This window comes from Buteo buteo, chromosome 5, assembly GCF_964188355.1.
Source record: "Buteo buteo chromosome 5, bButBut1.hap1.1, whole genome shotgun sequence".
NCBI classification, from domain to species: domain Eukaryota; kingdom Metazoa; phylum Chordata; class Aves; order Accipitriformes; family Accipitridae; genus Buteo; species Buteo buteo.
In genome coordinates, this window is record NC_134175.1 from 11,391,475 (window position 1) to 11,404,193 (window position 12,719).

At 42.4% G+C, this 12,719-nt stretch overlaps 1 protein-coding gene across 10 annotated transcripts in view; it reads left to right on the forward strand.

The window, feature by feature from the left end:
• Positions 1–12,719, forward strand: part of HDAC4 (histone deacetylase 4) — a 263,373-nt gene that overhangs the window by 238,220 nt on the left and 12,434 nt on the right. For all 10 annotated transcript variants that reach the window (XM_075027809.1, XM_075027810.1, XM_075027813.1 and 7 more), the window contains 3 exons: positions 991–1,088; positions 9,580–9,698; positions 11,400–11,533. In XM_075027809.1, the coding sequence (XP_074883910.1) occupies positions 991–1,088; positions 9,580–9,698; positions 11,400–11,533 (351 nt within the window). The remainder of the gene's footprint in view (positions 1–990; positions 1,089–9,579; positions 9,699–11,399; positions 11,534–12,719) is intronic.

Genomic DNA, 12,719 nt, shown 5'->3' on the forward strand with positions numbered 1-12,719 from the left:
GATGAACCCCCTGTGTTTTTCTACCAGCTGTATTTGCACCAATACAAGGAGTAATGTGCAATAAAAGCCCTGCAGCTTTATCTAGCCTGAATTATCTGGCTGTGTATTGTATAACACATTAATTTTAAATTTTTTTTTTTTTTCATATGCAGAGACCTAAAAAAATCCCACAAAAAACTAACTGTGTGTGTAGGAGCTCAGAGCCCTGTGTGGAGCTCCCAGTGGCCAGTGGCAGCAGATACTGCCTGGCTCCCTTGCTGTCCCTATAGACCCACAGCCCGTCCTCACGGCCACCATGCTCAGGCAGCTATGAGGTCCCTGCTTGACGAAGGGACTGAACACAGGCTTTTGGATTTCGATATGGGTGGGAAAAACATGGCCCTGCTTCTTGGCAAATGAATTACTAGAAAACCCTGGTTTATTTTTCAGGTTTCCCCTTTCTCAGGCATTTGCAGTCAATGCAGATGGGGATGTTTGCAGTGCATGCAAGGATGGGGATGTACTTACATTTACCACCCATGTGTCCCTCAAGCAGCAAAAATCTCTTCTCTGCGAATCATATTTTTCCCCAGCAGAGGGGGAGCTCGCTCTGATTAAAACTATGGGTTTTCCCCCCCAGTTGCAACTGGAATGAAATATAAAATATGCTTCTGAATAAAACTAAAAACGAATTAAGGAAGGGTATTGCATATAACAGACTCTCCTGCAAAAGAGGAAGAGGATCCAGTTGATGAAGAGGTGGGTTTTGGGTGAGCAGCAGTCAAATGCCACTGGTGCACAACTCCCATAAAGATCAGATCATGTAGGAGCTTTATTTTCACTCTTGTTTTGGGGACCAGCTTTCTTTAGAGGGAAAAATTAACCTCACTACCACCAAGCTATTGAATCAAAATCCATATTCAGCTGGAAGAATATTAAGACAGCAGAGGTGTGTTGCCAGAGTTTGCTGTTTCTGTATGTGTAATTAAGAGTACCATCTCCCCTTTTCAGGTTGGCACAGGAGCAGGAGTTGGTTTCAACGTTAACATGGCCTTTACTGGTGGCCTTGATCCACCGATGGGAGACACAGAATACTTAACTGCTTTCAGGTAATATTGAAGTTTTCCTCTTACAAACGTATTTTTCACCTAAACTGGGTTTCTTTTTCCTCGTGCAGTCCTCCTTAATCTTGAGCTTCTCTCTTGCTAAGTTTAGAAATACAAGATTTACATCTAGTTGCAGTTACTTTTTGAGTACCATACTAAAAATAAAACTGAATTAAGTAAATAGGGTATTTCTGGCCATAAGAAGTGTGGCTGTGACATTAGGGGATTGACATACTCGCTGCTCAGCACTGATTGATGCATGAATGTAAAATGTCAACTGATATGAGTAAGGTCTTCCAGTTTTGGCTAAAAAATTTTTTACCTCTTTGGGGTGAGTGCTTCTGTGGGTAAATGCACCTGGATGGGGAGGGGAACCCAGAAAAACTTGTTAAAAGGTCATCATGAGTTGAAACTTGGGAGTGCAGCTGCCCCAAGGCTCGAGACATCATTACTGCACTGCAGACGATTGTACCCAACTTCTGAGTGAGTTAGCCATGCAGTCCCTCTCCTGCAAGAGCTCTGCTCATGACTCGCACCATAGCTCACTCCCAAGTGTACCTAGCAAAGGGACGTGGGCTTGTTTTGATAAGCTTTAGATTTTATTAGTATTCACCCAAGATATCGAATATGCCTATACCAACCAACTGGAAATTGAAATGACTGAACTGTGGGGTTTGTGCTTTTCTTACTGGGTTCTGGTTTCTCCTCAGAAGCAGCATGTTGTGTGTTATGAATAAAAATACAACCATCTCTTAAATAAGTGTTACTCATCACTCACTGTCAGAGTGTGAATGAAGGTAAGCAAAGATGTGGAGTTGAATTAATGTGTTGCTGGGATATCCTCCTTGATTAGCAGTAATAGTAAAGCCAGTTACAAACTACTGTGCTGGGTTTTACAAGCATGTTCAAGCATGCTCAAAAAAAATGGCAACATTTGAGTCTCCAAATGGAGTAGGGGATGAAGCCAGTTGTTGACTGACTTGTTCATGTCCTGCTGGGTCTTATTGTCCTGCTCGCAGAAGCGTATGCTATCTGAGGATCGCAGGGAGGTAACTGCAGGGAATTGTTTGATCTGATCCTTACTTTCCTCCTATCAGCATTATCGGAAGAGATGCGTGAAGCAAAACACACGTTAGTTTATCTACGGTCACGCGCACCCAGGTTGTGGTCTCTCTGAGCAGGGTTGCTACGGGAGCACTGCAAAAGTATGGGTCGAACGTCACCTTGCTGCTTTGAGCAGCTAATGGGCAAAATAACCCAACAGGGCGATTGTACATCATTGGTGTTTTGGGGACTTCTGCAAGCCTGGAGTGATGCATTTGCCTCCCAGAGCTGCAGAGAACAGGATAAAATTGACTAAAGAAGCAACGGAATAACAAGGTGAAATGAAGGTGGATCTCTGGGGAGAGGGGAACTTGTAAGTAATCCAGTAGTGAATAGAGGCCAGTGTGAGACCATGGTTTCCTTTCTGATACTCTTTCCAGGAGTACAAATATAATTCTCTGACCTGTCATATATATAGGCTTTATTTTTCTTAGAGACTGTCCTGTTGCACCCCCTGCCTCTCCCATGCTGTGGGTCCATCCTCTTCAATTGGCACCGTTTTTCACAATTATGGGTTGAAGTGGGTTTTCTGTCCTCAAACCAGGTTTAGCACACTTCTGGCAACCACCCCACATAAGTTCAGGGAGACACACAGTTGCCAAAACATGAGATGCATCTCTGGCGACAGGCAGATGGACTATCGCCTTCATGGAATAGCGTTAAATCTGGGAGCATTATTTTCTGTTGTTCCCTGTGTGCGTATTTGTATTCCATTATACTGAGCAGTTTACTGAGAGCTTTCACTCTTCAGCCTGCCATTAAAAAGCCTTCAAAGAATGTATACAATTTAAAATAACATCCAGTCAAATAACTGTCATTTGTCTCTATGTTTTATTCCTGTTACAGGAAAGCAGCACTTTCCTCCAAAGTGGAAGTCTGTTTATCCCAGCAGTCAACAAGACTGATCTCTTCATTACAAAGAGAACTTGTAGCTCATGACGGAGTGACATACTTGCTATTAAATATTAATTGAGTTTCAAGGCTCCTGGAAAATTGCTCAGTCTGCACAGGAGGACCTTTGCCAGCCATTCCTTAATAGGCACTGCTGTCTTTTTGCCCAGAGACTGGAGCTATTTGGGGAACATATTTTGGAGCAAGCCACAGCCCTTATTTTGGTGGGGTTTTGGGAAGCCAAGGGATGTTGTGACTCATCCTCCTTGGTAGCACCTCCTGTAGTCTGCCCCATGTGCACACCTTCAGTCAATAAGTTAAATTGGAAGCTTTTTTTTATCTAATGCCAAGTTTGGTCATGATAATACATTATCAAGTGACCTTTTTAAATCTTAACCAGCTTCTTTGAAAAACATTTTTTTTTCCCTGAATTTTTCTATTGATTTTAATGTAAAATAACGCTTTGAAGTTTGCAATTTATAGTCCTCTGAGAGTTAGAAAGTGAAGGGAATGGGTCATATATCCTTTTTTTTTCTTCTTCTTTTCTTGTGTTAGCCCCTTGAGACAATGCATGCCTTCAAGGCAGCACCTTGTTATTCCACCCCATCGAATGCCACGTTGCATTTGCTGGGGATCAAACCTAAGATGAAGAAAAGATAAGAAAATTGGCCATAATGAACTCCAGAAGCAGCAGGCATTTTCACCATGAACTTGGAAACTCACAGTGGAGAACTGAGCTTTAATTCAAACCAGTCCAAATGCCAAACTGTGAGGCTTTGAAGTCTGTAGAGGAATCAGTGGAAATCCTTTGAGCTAGGCAAAGATACTGATATACTTTTTCTTCTTTTTTTTTTTTTTTTTTTTTAGCCTTAACTCTTCGCATGCTTGTCTGCTTTTAGGGAAGCAAGACCTCTTTCTATGTAAAACAAGCAAAAGAAAAATAAGCAACATGCTTTTCTTTTTTCTTTTTTTTTTTTTTGTTCTATTTCAGGATAAGCTGGTGTATGGATTTGATAAAAGCATGTGCTCTAATGAAATAATAACTGAGATAATTGTCCTCATAAATTAGTCTTCTGATGAGTGAATAAATAAATCCAAATGAAACCTATCATCCCCGCACTGAAAACCTGTTTCAGTGTCATTTTACTTGTTCTGAAGAAAGGACAGTAACTTGCATCAGTAGGTTGGACAGGGTAGCCTGACCTCTTAGTATTTATTAATACTGCCGAGCCATTTCAAAAGTGAGAACAAGAGTTAAAAATGTGAAGCGAAGAGCAGTCTTGCCGTGCACTTTGTCGCTTATTGTCTTCATAACCGAGGGCTGAAATCACCGGCTGCCCCGTCTGGAGGTTGGGGTGATATCATGATTGCTGTATTTTGGGGGGGGGGGGGGGGCAGGGTGGAGTCACCCCAGTCACTAATAAGATGTGCAAAAGGGATTTGGGGAGTTTGTTGCGAGCTTGGCGCTCCTCCACCCCATCGTAGCAGCGGCTCTGCCTGCCCGAGACAGCATGACATTATAATTTAGCTGACCGTTCGCTGGGCGAAGGTCCCACGGTTGAACTCACCACCAAAATATGTGGGCAATACAGATTTCACAGATTAGGCAGAAATGTATTAAACTCTAATGTGAAAAATGCAGGGCATATAATTTTAAAAGTCCTTAACTCATCAAAATGTTATTGGTATTCATCGCTGTTATTCTGTAGTTATAGAAACAAACACTTGTAAAATTCAGGGTTGTGGGTTGGTTTTTTTTTTACCAGGGTCTGTTGTTCCCTGACTTGTTATGCAAGCAGAAATCATGTTTGCTTCTATAAATCCTCATGATGTTTTCAAAAGCAGAGTGTGCAAACCCGGCTAAGAGACCTCCAGAAAAAATGTGAAGACTGCAGCTGGTTCCTTATTACACGAGAACAGCAATTACTTAGTGAAATTAGATTGTATTGTCCGCAGGAGTTTTCCTCTGAATTTACTGTAAGAAAGTTTTCCTGATGATTCTAGCAGTTGTGTTGTCTCATACAATTTTTTTTCCCTACCCTGAGGTCTCCTCCACAATTGCAGCTCCATATACAGTTTGATTCCAGTTAGTTTTATTTTTATGTAAAACACCTAAACCAGAAGCAAAAGTATTTGGAAGGTCTCTCCTCCTGCCTTTCTCGGAAAGTGTTAAATGAGTTCAGGAGCCAATTTGGGGGGGATTTTGTTTTTTCCTTCGATCCATAAACCATTTCAGGACTGAGTAAGAGGGAGGGGGGGGAAGATGATGATGTTTTGCCTGGAATGGTTGTTTCTGTATTTTAGATTTCATGCTCTCCCGACGCTGATTTCGTCCCCAAACTCCTAATCCCTTTTGACGTAGTAAATGACCGTGGAGATGGCTGCTTGAAGAAACAAAGACTGGAGTCTTCAGGAGGCTGATTAGCTTAGGAGCAGCAGATAATGTTTTGCTAGGCATCTCTCTCTCTCTCTGGCCAACAGTAGGAAAAAGTCTCTGAAGAAAGTGCTCAGCCTTCTGTTTCACCAATTTGCTTGCTGCAATTAAGCATTTAAAAAAAATCCTCTGTAGGATTGTTTAAACTGCCTGTCATTTATTAGGTGTTTAATTGGTAAATTGGCTAGTAACAGACTAAAAATTATCCAGTCTTCTGGCAAATAGATGTAAAATTGTATTTATTTTTTTTCTCTCCCCTCAAAGATTGCAGAACATGATAGGTAGTTTTTACTGTTTGCAGCCATCAGATTTGATTAATGCATAGCTGTTCAGCTTAGCTGTAATCAGAGTCAAATCAAAGGATTTAGTTTATTTTAAGCAAGAAAAACAACCCTCTAAAATTTGGGAAATTTAAAGGTAACCCTTGTATTTTAAAAAATTCTATATGGCTTGAATGAATATTCAGTGTTACAAATCCTTTTGTTCCTCGGTGAATAACTCTGCAGGCCAGTAGTAGTTTCAGATACTAGTTTGAATTTCTGGCTTTTTTTATAGTATTATCACCAGGGCAAAGCCATAGGTTTGTTTGCAGTTTGATTGTTGCTTTCTCTTGGGGACTTAGCTTTACTGTGATGGATCTGTGCAAAGAGGCTGTTTTCACCTGTGCACAAGAAAAAATGAAAAAACAAAAGACTGGGTTAGATGTGCCTGAAACGCTGCCCACAGATGAAATCTCAGAAATACATCATTTGAAAGCAGTTCATTTGCTTGGGTCTTAAATTTTCATGAGTCTCTTTTTAATTGTAAAAAAAAAAAAAAAGAAAAACGAGGGAGGGAGTGCTGAGAGGCAGGATGGCTTTGGTCCTCCTGGGTCAAGTTTTATGGCCACAGATATAGCTGCTTACGTACATGGTAAGCATCAGATAGAGCTGGGACTGAGGCTTTGGAGTACTGGTATAATACTGGAATTAGGAGAAAGTCTGAAGCAAGAGCAGCCCTTGAGAGTTTGAGTAGGGATCACAGGCGAAGGAAAGGATTCAAGTCTGGATTTGAGGGTGCTCTTGAGTTTGGATGGGTTTGTGACAGTCAAGGTACTGAAAGCATTATTAGCTTATTTTTTTGACACCCTGTCATCTTACACTTCTCCTCTGACTGCCCCTGAACACGCACAGCTCCCAAGCAGCCTCTGTCCAGGACGGGCATGCGGCACCGATCCCATGGGCACAGACTGTCTGTCCTCCTGGCTCCTCTTGGATGGAGCCAGGGGACCTGCAACACGTGTTTCTTAAACTCTAAGAGACCTCATAAAAATTTACTGTGCATACAGAGCACCACTAATAATTGCTCAGAGTTGAAGGTACTTGCTGGGGTAACCAGCTGTGGCTGTAAGGTCACCCCATCCTGCACTGGAGAAAACTCTGGACATCCTCAAAACAGCTTCTTCTATTGTCAGATACCGATTGATTTACTTTTAACCGGCAATCGCTGCTTTTTCTCTCCTCAAATTTATACAGACAGGGTTCACAGTTAACTCTCAGAGTTGGCTGTGCCTCTAGAGGGTATCTTCGAACCACTGTCCCTGTGCGGGGACCTTCAGCCAAGCATCACCAGCACCATCGCGCTGCTCGCCGGCTGCCCCTGTGCCTGGGGTGCATTCGTGCTTTGGCATCAGTGGATGAGCCATCCCGTGGGCAAGAAATTGTTACCGATTTGGGGTCGCGTGGGTTGCTCGGTGCTGACAGACCATACCCACAGCTTGGGGTTTGGGCTTGCTCTGCAGGCAGCTTATGGTGATCCCACACATCGGTTAAGGTACTAGCAGCTCCCATGCCATCATAACTTGGGGGGGGGCAGGGAAGAAATCTGATGATTTTAGCAGTTTTCCTTTGGTTAGAAATTAAAGAGCTCAGCAGTACTTCAAAGCTCAGGGGGGAAAAAAACCTCCGCCACATGCACTTGCTTCGAAACTGCTGCTTTAGTCCTTTGTAAAGGAGGTGGTTTCTACTTAAAATGTCTGTGGGTTTCACTAAACAGATTTTTGTCAACTGTAAAGTCATCAGCAAAAACTGTGCTATTTTGTCTTCCTTATGTAATCATCTCCCTGAGGACAAAATGTATACAGCAATCATGTCGTTTGAGGGAAAAATTAAAATTCCTCTTCTGGATTTTGTAAGAATTAAAGGAAAATAAGATCCTTTTTGCGTAGGTTTCCATGTCTGTGTGCAGAGACTGGCAGGCGGGAAGATTGCAGGAGGCTGTTAGGTTACTGCAGTAATTAGCTGCCAAAAAATTAAAGCTAGAAGGCTTTTTTTTTTTTTTTTTTACTACATCGTGTCTGATTGCCTTGACCAGACCTGCAAAGTGCCCGGCGTCCCTCCCTGCAGGGATTCTGCTCAGTGGTGGCAATGGAAGCTGCTTGATGGTTTGGACCGACTCTGGAAGTGTCTCATTGGATGGTAGATGTTAATACTCCATTAAAAATAAACTCTGTGGAGGGCAAAATGGCACGAGCTCTGATCGGTGTTGGGGCTAATACAAGCTGCTGACACTAGAAGGTGTCTTGTGGCTGTTTAACATCACTGTAGCAAGAGATGTGAATTTTTATGGGTGTCTTGATAGCACTTGAGCAATCTCAGCACTGAACAGACCTTTCTGGGCTCTTTCTGTTTTTCGGAGCATCACATAACAAGTATACTCAATAAAAGTGAAGTTCTCATGTATGCAAAGATATTTACAGGTTCATGCTTTGGTATATGAATAACTTCAATTCCTGCTTTAGAAAGTTAACCTTGCCAGTAGCTGTTCCTAGGATGGGGAAACAGGGAAATACTGCCATCTTCAATACCAGCAACAGATGGCATTGGTCAGGTTGCCCTAGGTATACATCCAAGATTCAGTGTGTAAATTTATTATGGAAAAAAGAACATAATTTGGAAAATACTACTCTATATAAAGGGCAACCTCTGTGCAAATCCTTGCTTTTCCACTAGTTCCACAACTTTCAAGCCCATGAATGTGGATACCCCGGCGTGAACTGAAGGCACAGGAAGGTGTTCATCCAAGAGTGCTTGCGACGGGCTTGCACAATTAGAAAAGATCATGGGTGTTGGCATCATGTTTATTAAGAAGCTTCGTTGCTTTGACTTTTTTCCTTGCTTTAATTTCAGTTCTGCCATGTTTGTGCTGGAGCTGTTAGACAAAGAAGCAACTACTTGCTCTCTGCTCAACTTTCCAGTTTTGCTTAATTGGCATCTTGACATGGGAAATGGGGTGTTTGCAACCTCATGTAGGTTTTGAACAGAAATCGAGTAGATTGGAGAGAGAAAATAGAGGGAGAAGGCCTTTTGCTGAGGAACCACAGACACAGACCTCTTGTTTCAATTAAATACTGGCTTTAACAGGCAGTAGTTTATGGATGCTAAGCAATTCATTCCATATTCTAGCGAACAAAATGTCAAATGATGAGGAACTGGAGTTTGGAGAGGTGTATTTGGGTGGGATATTTGCATATTAAAACTTTTTGCCCTGTGCGACATTCCCAGCCTTTTATTGTGGTAAATGAGAAGTGCAGCAAGGAAAAAATAAACAGCTTTGCAGATGCTGCAGAGGCTAAAGGAGATATTTTGAAGGAGCACATGGAAACAAGTGCCACAAACCGAGGTTGCCATCAAGAGAGGTTTTCCAGGTGGTTTTGCAGCCTATGCCAGATGCCCCCTTATTTCCTCCTTATCCCCACGTGCCCTGTGTTTAAAGCAAGATAGGATCACAAATGGGAAACACAACATATGGCAACTTACTTCCTTCATCAAAACTTGAGGCTGTTGATGGAGGAATTAACAGACCTTGCTGGAAAAAATAACATGAGATTGACTTTAAAACTACTGTGTGGCGGTGCAAGGTGTTCTACCAGCCAGGCTTTCACCTTGTAAGAAAATAGGAGATGGGCTTCTCTACTGTGGAAAACTACAAGGTTTTATAACGGGTTTGTTCAAGATGGCTTAAGCGTTCCTGCATTTGTGCAAGAGCCAAAGTAACGTGTCTGCCGTTGTTAAATTTTTGTTGCAGAACGGTAGTAATGCCCATTGCCAATGAATTTGCCCCAGATGTTGTGCTGGTGTCATCTGGTTTCGATGCGGTGGAAGGCCATCCCACACCTCTTGGAGGATATAATCTATCAGCAAAATGTAAGTTGTGGATTTACAAGAGCAGAGATCCAAAACTGGTGTAAATTGCTGCTGTCCTAGGGACTAAAGTACAGTATTTGCAGGTTTTACATTTTGGGGTCTATCTTCAGATCTTGCATTTCAATGGCAAACTTTTCAGCCTTTTTCTTTGAATTTTCATGTGTTTTGTGACTGAACCATATACATATTGGTCTGGCTAAAGCCCTCGTTTTCTTGAAGCATTGCATATTTCAATTTTGAGTGCAACTAAATTATGTAAGGAAGTTACAAATTCGTTTGTAGTCACATCTCTGCAGAAGACGGCTGCTGAACTAGAGAGTTATGCTTGTTGTAATGCAAAATTGCAGAAAGAGGCAATGCCAGATGTAAACAGTGTACCTTGCTCTGAGTGCTAGTAGAAGTCCATTTCTTCCTCCAGGATACCTTATTAAAAATTTGAGCTGAATATTTTTGTTCTCCACCTTTGAAGCAATTATATGGGCCTGCAAGAACCTCCTTTTTGCTTTGGATCCATGATGTTTTGCATTGCACAGGAGATAGACTGAAATCCCCCCCGCCTTGGTAATGCTGGGTTTATCTGGCACTGTTTCATTCAAGTCAATCGAGAAGACAGTTTTTCTTGCAAAAGGATTTTATTACTATTTTTTAAGAGTTTGTTTCAGCCAGGGAACTTACTCTCTACAGTGAACTTCAGAACCTTGTAAGGTAGCTGAACCTATAAACTTTATATAAGAATAAAGTGAAATAGATTTACAAGAGACAAGTTATTTAAGATATCCAGAAACACTTTGTAATGAGAAGGTCTTGTTTACCTGCTTGTTGAATTTCTCATGCTCTGCTACTCTCACAAAACGGTTATGGGATCAGCCGTGAATCTTTTTATCTGGCTGTTAATTTGCCAATTTGCAAAGGCGCTTGCGGGGGTCACTGCAAAACAGAAAGCAGGGAGCGTGGATAGAGGGTAGAAATGCCATGGATTTTCTTTTGTTTGGATTTTTTTTTTTTTTTTTTTTTTTGAGGGGGAAGGTTGCTTTGAGGACATGTTTTTTAAATCCTCGCAGCTTGGTTCTGTTTTGTTTAAAGGTTAGAAATGTATTGTGTGTCAGATGATCAAAGTCCCTGGTGCCCCAGGAATTTTTATAGCATATTATATATGGGAAGAAACGTCTGTTAAGAACTAGATGTCAAATATCTCTGGGGCACTCTGATGCTGCTATCGCAACTGAAAGCACCAGCACCAATTTTACTGATTTCCCCTTCCCCTCCTCCCTCCCCCATGACTGCTCTGACTTTGCATCTTCCACAGCAGGGGGGTAAAAGCCGCCTTCTTCCACCCTCTTTCCTTCTTTCCAAAGGAGATACTCACTGCTATATTTAATTCAGGGGGCTGAGGGCTGGTACGGAGGACAGCGGTGTCTCACACCTGGGATAAACTCCAACATAGCGCTCGTAGGAGAGATATGGATCTGTCCCGCGGCGCGCACAGCTGAGCCGGTCCAGCGGGAAACCGTGGCTGGAATTCTGCAATGAGCGTATTAAAATCCAACCTGGCTTATATTATGCGTTGAGTCCTTTCAGATCCCTTGTGGTTTTCTAATATGATGTAATTCCTTTCTATAATTCTTTGATTCTTCGCCAGGAGCCTGATTCCAGCCGCAACCTTTGCCCTTCTCCTGCATTTCCTCTTTTCCCTCGTTACAGGCTTCGGGTACCTGACGAAGCAGCTGATGGGCCTGGCCGGGGGTCGCGTCGTCCTGGCCCTCGAAGGAGGCCACGACCTGACCGCCATTTGCGATGCCTCCGAAGCGTGTGTTTCTGCTTTGCTGGGAAATGAGGTACAAAGACAGGCAAAACCAGGGAACCAGGGGCTGTGACCTCCATTGTCCGCTGGCGCCAACCCCCCCACCCCCACCCACCCCCTCCTTGAATTTGGGCATCTCATCCTCCAAAACAGTCAATCCACCAAATTTTTGTCATCGTTTTCAGTCCTTTTGACACATGTTGATTTAAAGAGCTTTATTTGTTTAAAAACTACCTGTGTTTGGCAATCCGTATTATAAGGATTGAAGTAGCTAAGAATTGAATTTGGGTTTATTCTTTATCCAAATAGTTTGCTTGGTGCTCTTTGGAAAATAACTAATAATAACAAGTTTAATTTCTTTCTGAAGTCGTTGTCCAAGCCTTCCTTTTTCTTTGCAGACCCCCTCTCTAGTACTGCAGCTTGTGCCTGCTGCATTGGGTGGCTTGCTTGATATTGTTTTCAATTGTATTTTTTCCTTGATGTTGGATTTTCTATCTTTTGCTCTGTTCTGTCTATTGCTCTGTTGGAAAAGCCTCAGCTGTGTCACAGAAGTTGGCCAGAAAGGCCCGGGTGTGTGATTGCAAGATAAGAACAAGACAGAGGAGTACACCAAGGAAATCTAGTTTTTGGTTGCTGGGGAGGTCAGAGTATTTTCTTACAGAGGAAACTTCAGATACTTCAGCTTTTCTGCCTTTTTTCCCTCTCCCACTTTTAGTGTTAGTGGGATTAAGGAAGAAATTATTCAGATTCCCTATGCCCATCCTCCTTGATGCAGCCTGGCTATCAGCATCCGCTGTAGCTGGCACCAAATGAGCAGCTTACACTTACATTTCTTCCAACATGGTTGATAATTAAAAAATCCAGAGTGGTGGCATTTGACATGTCTTTGGGCTCGGGGAGTTCAGGGTTGTGTACTGCAGAAGTATGGCAGCAAGGAAATACAGAAATCAGTTAGCAGCAGCAAAATTCCGGACTGGGGCTCTTATGCATCTATTATGTACCTTTGCATACACATCTGTTCAAGAAGCGTATTTCTATAAAATTTGTGGGCTTTTGAGTATGAGTAACTGGTTAGTTTGGATCAGGCCTTCCTCGTTCTGGTTCACTGGTCTTTTTTGGACACCTCTTCTCCACATACAGTCCAAATGGTTGAGTCTTGGATGGGCACGGTAGACTGCAAAACTGCCTTGCATCAGTTTTCTACTTCACTTAGAGAAGCA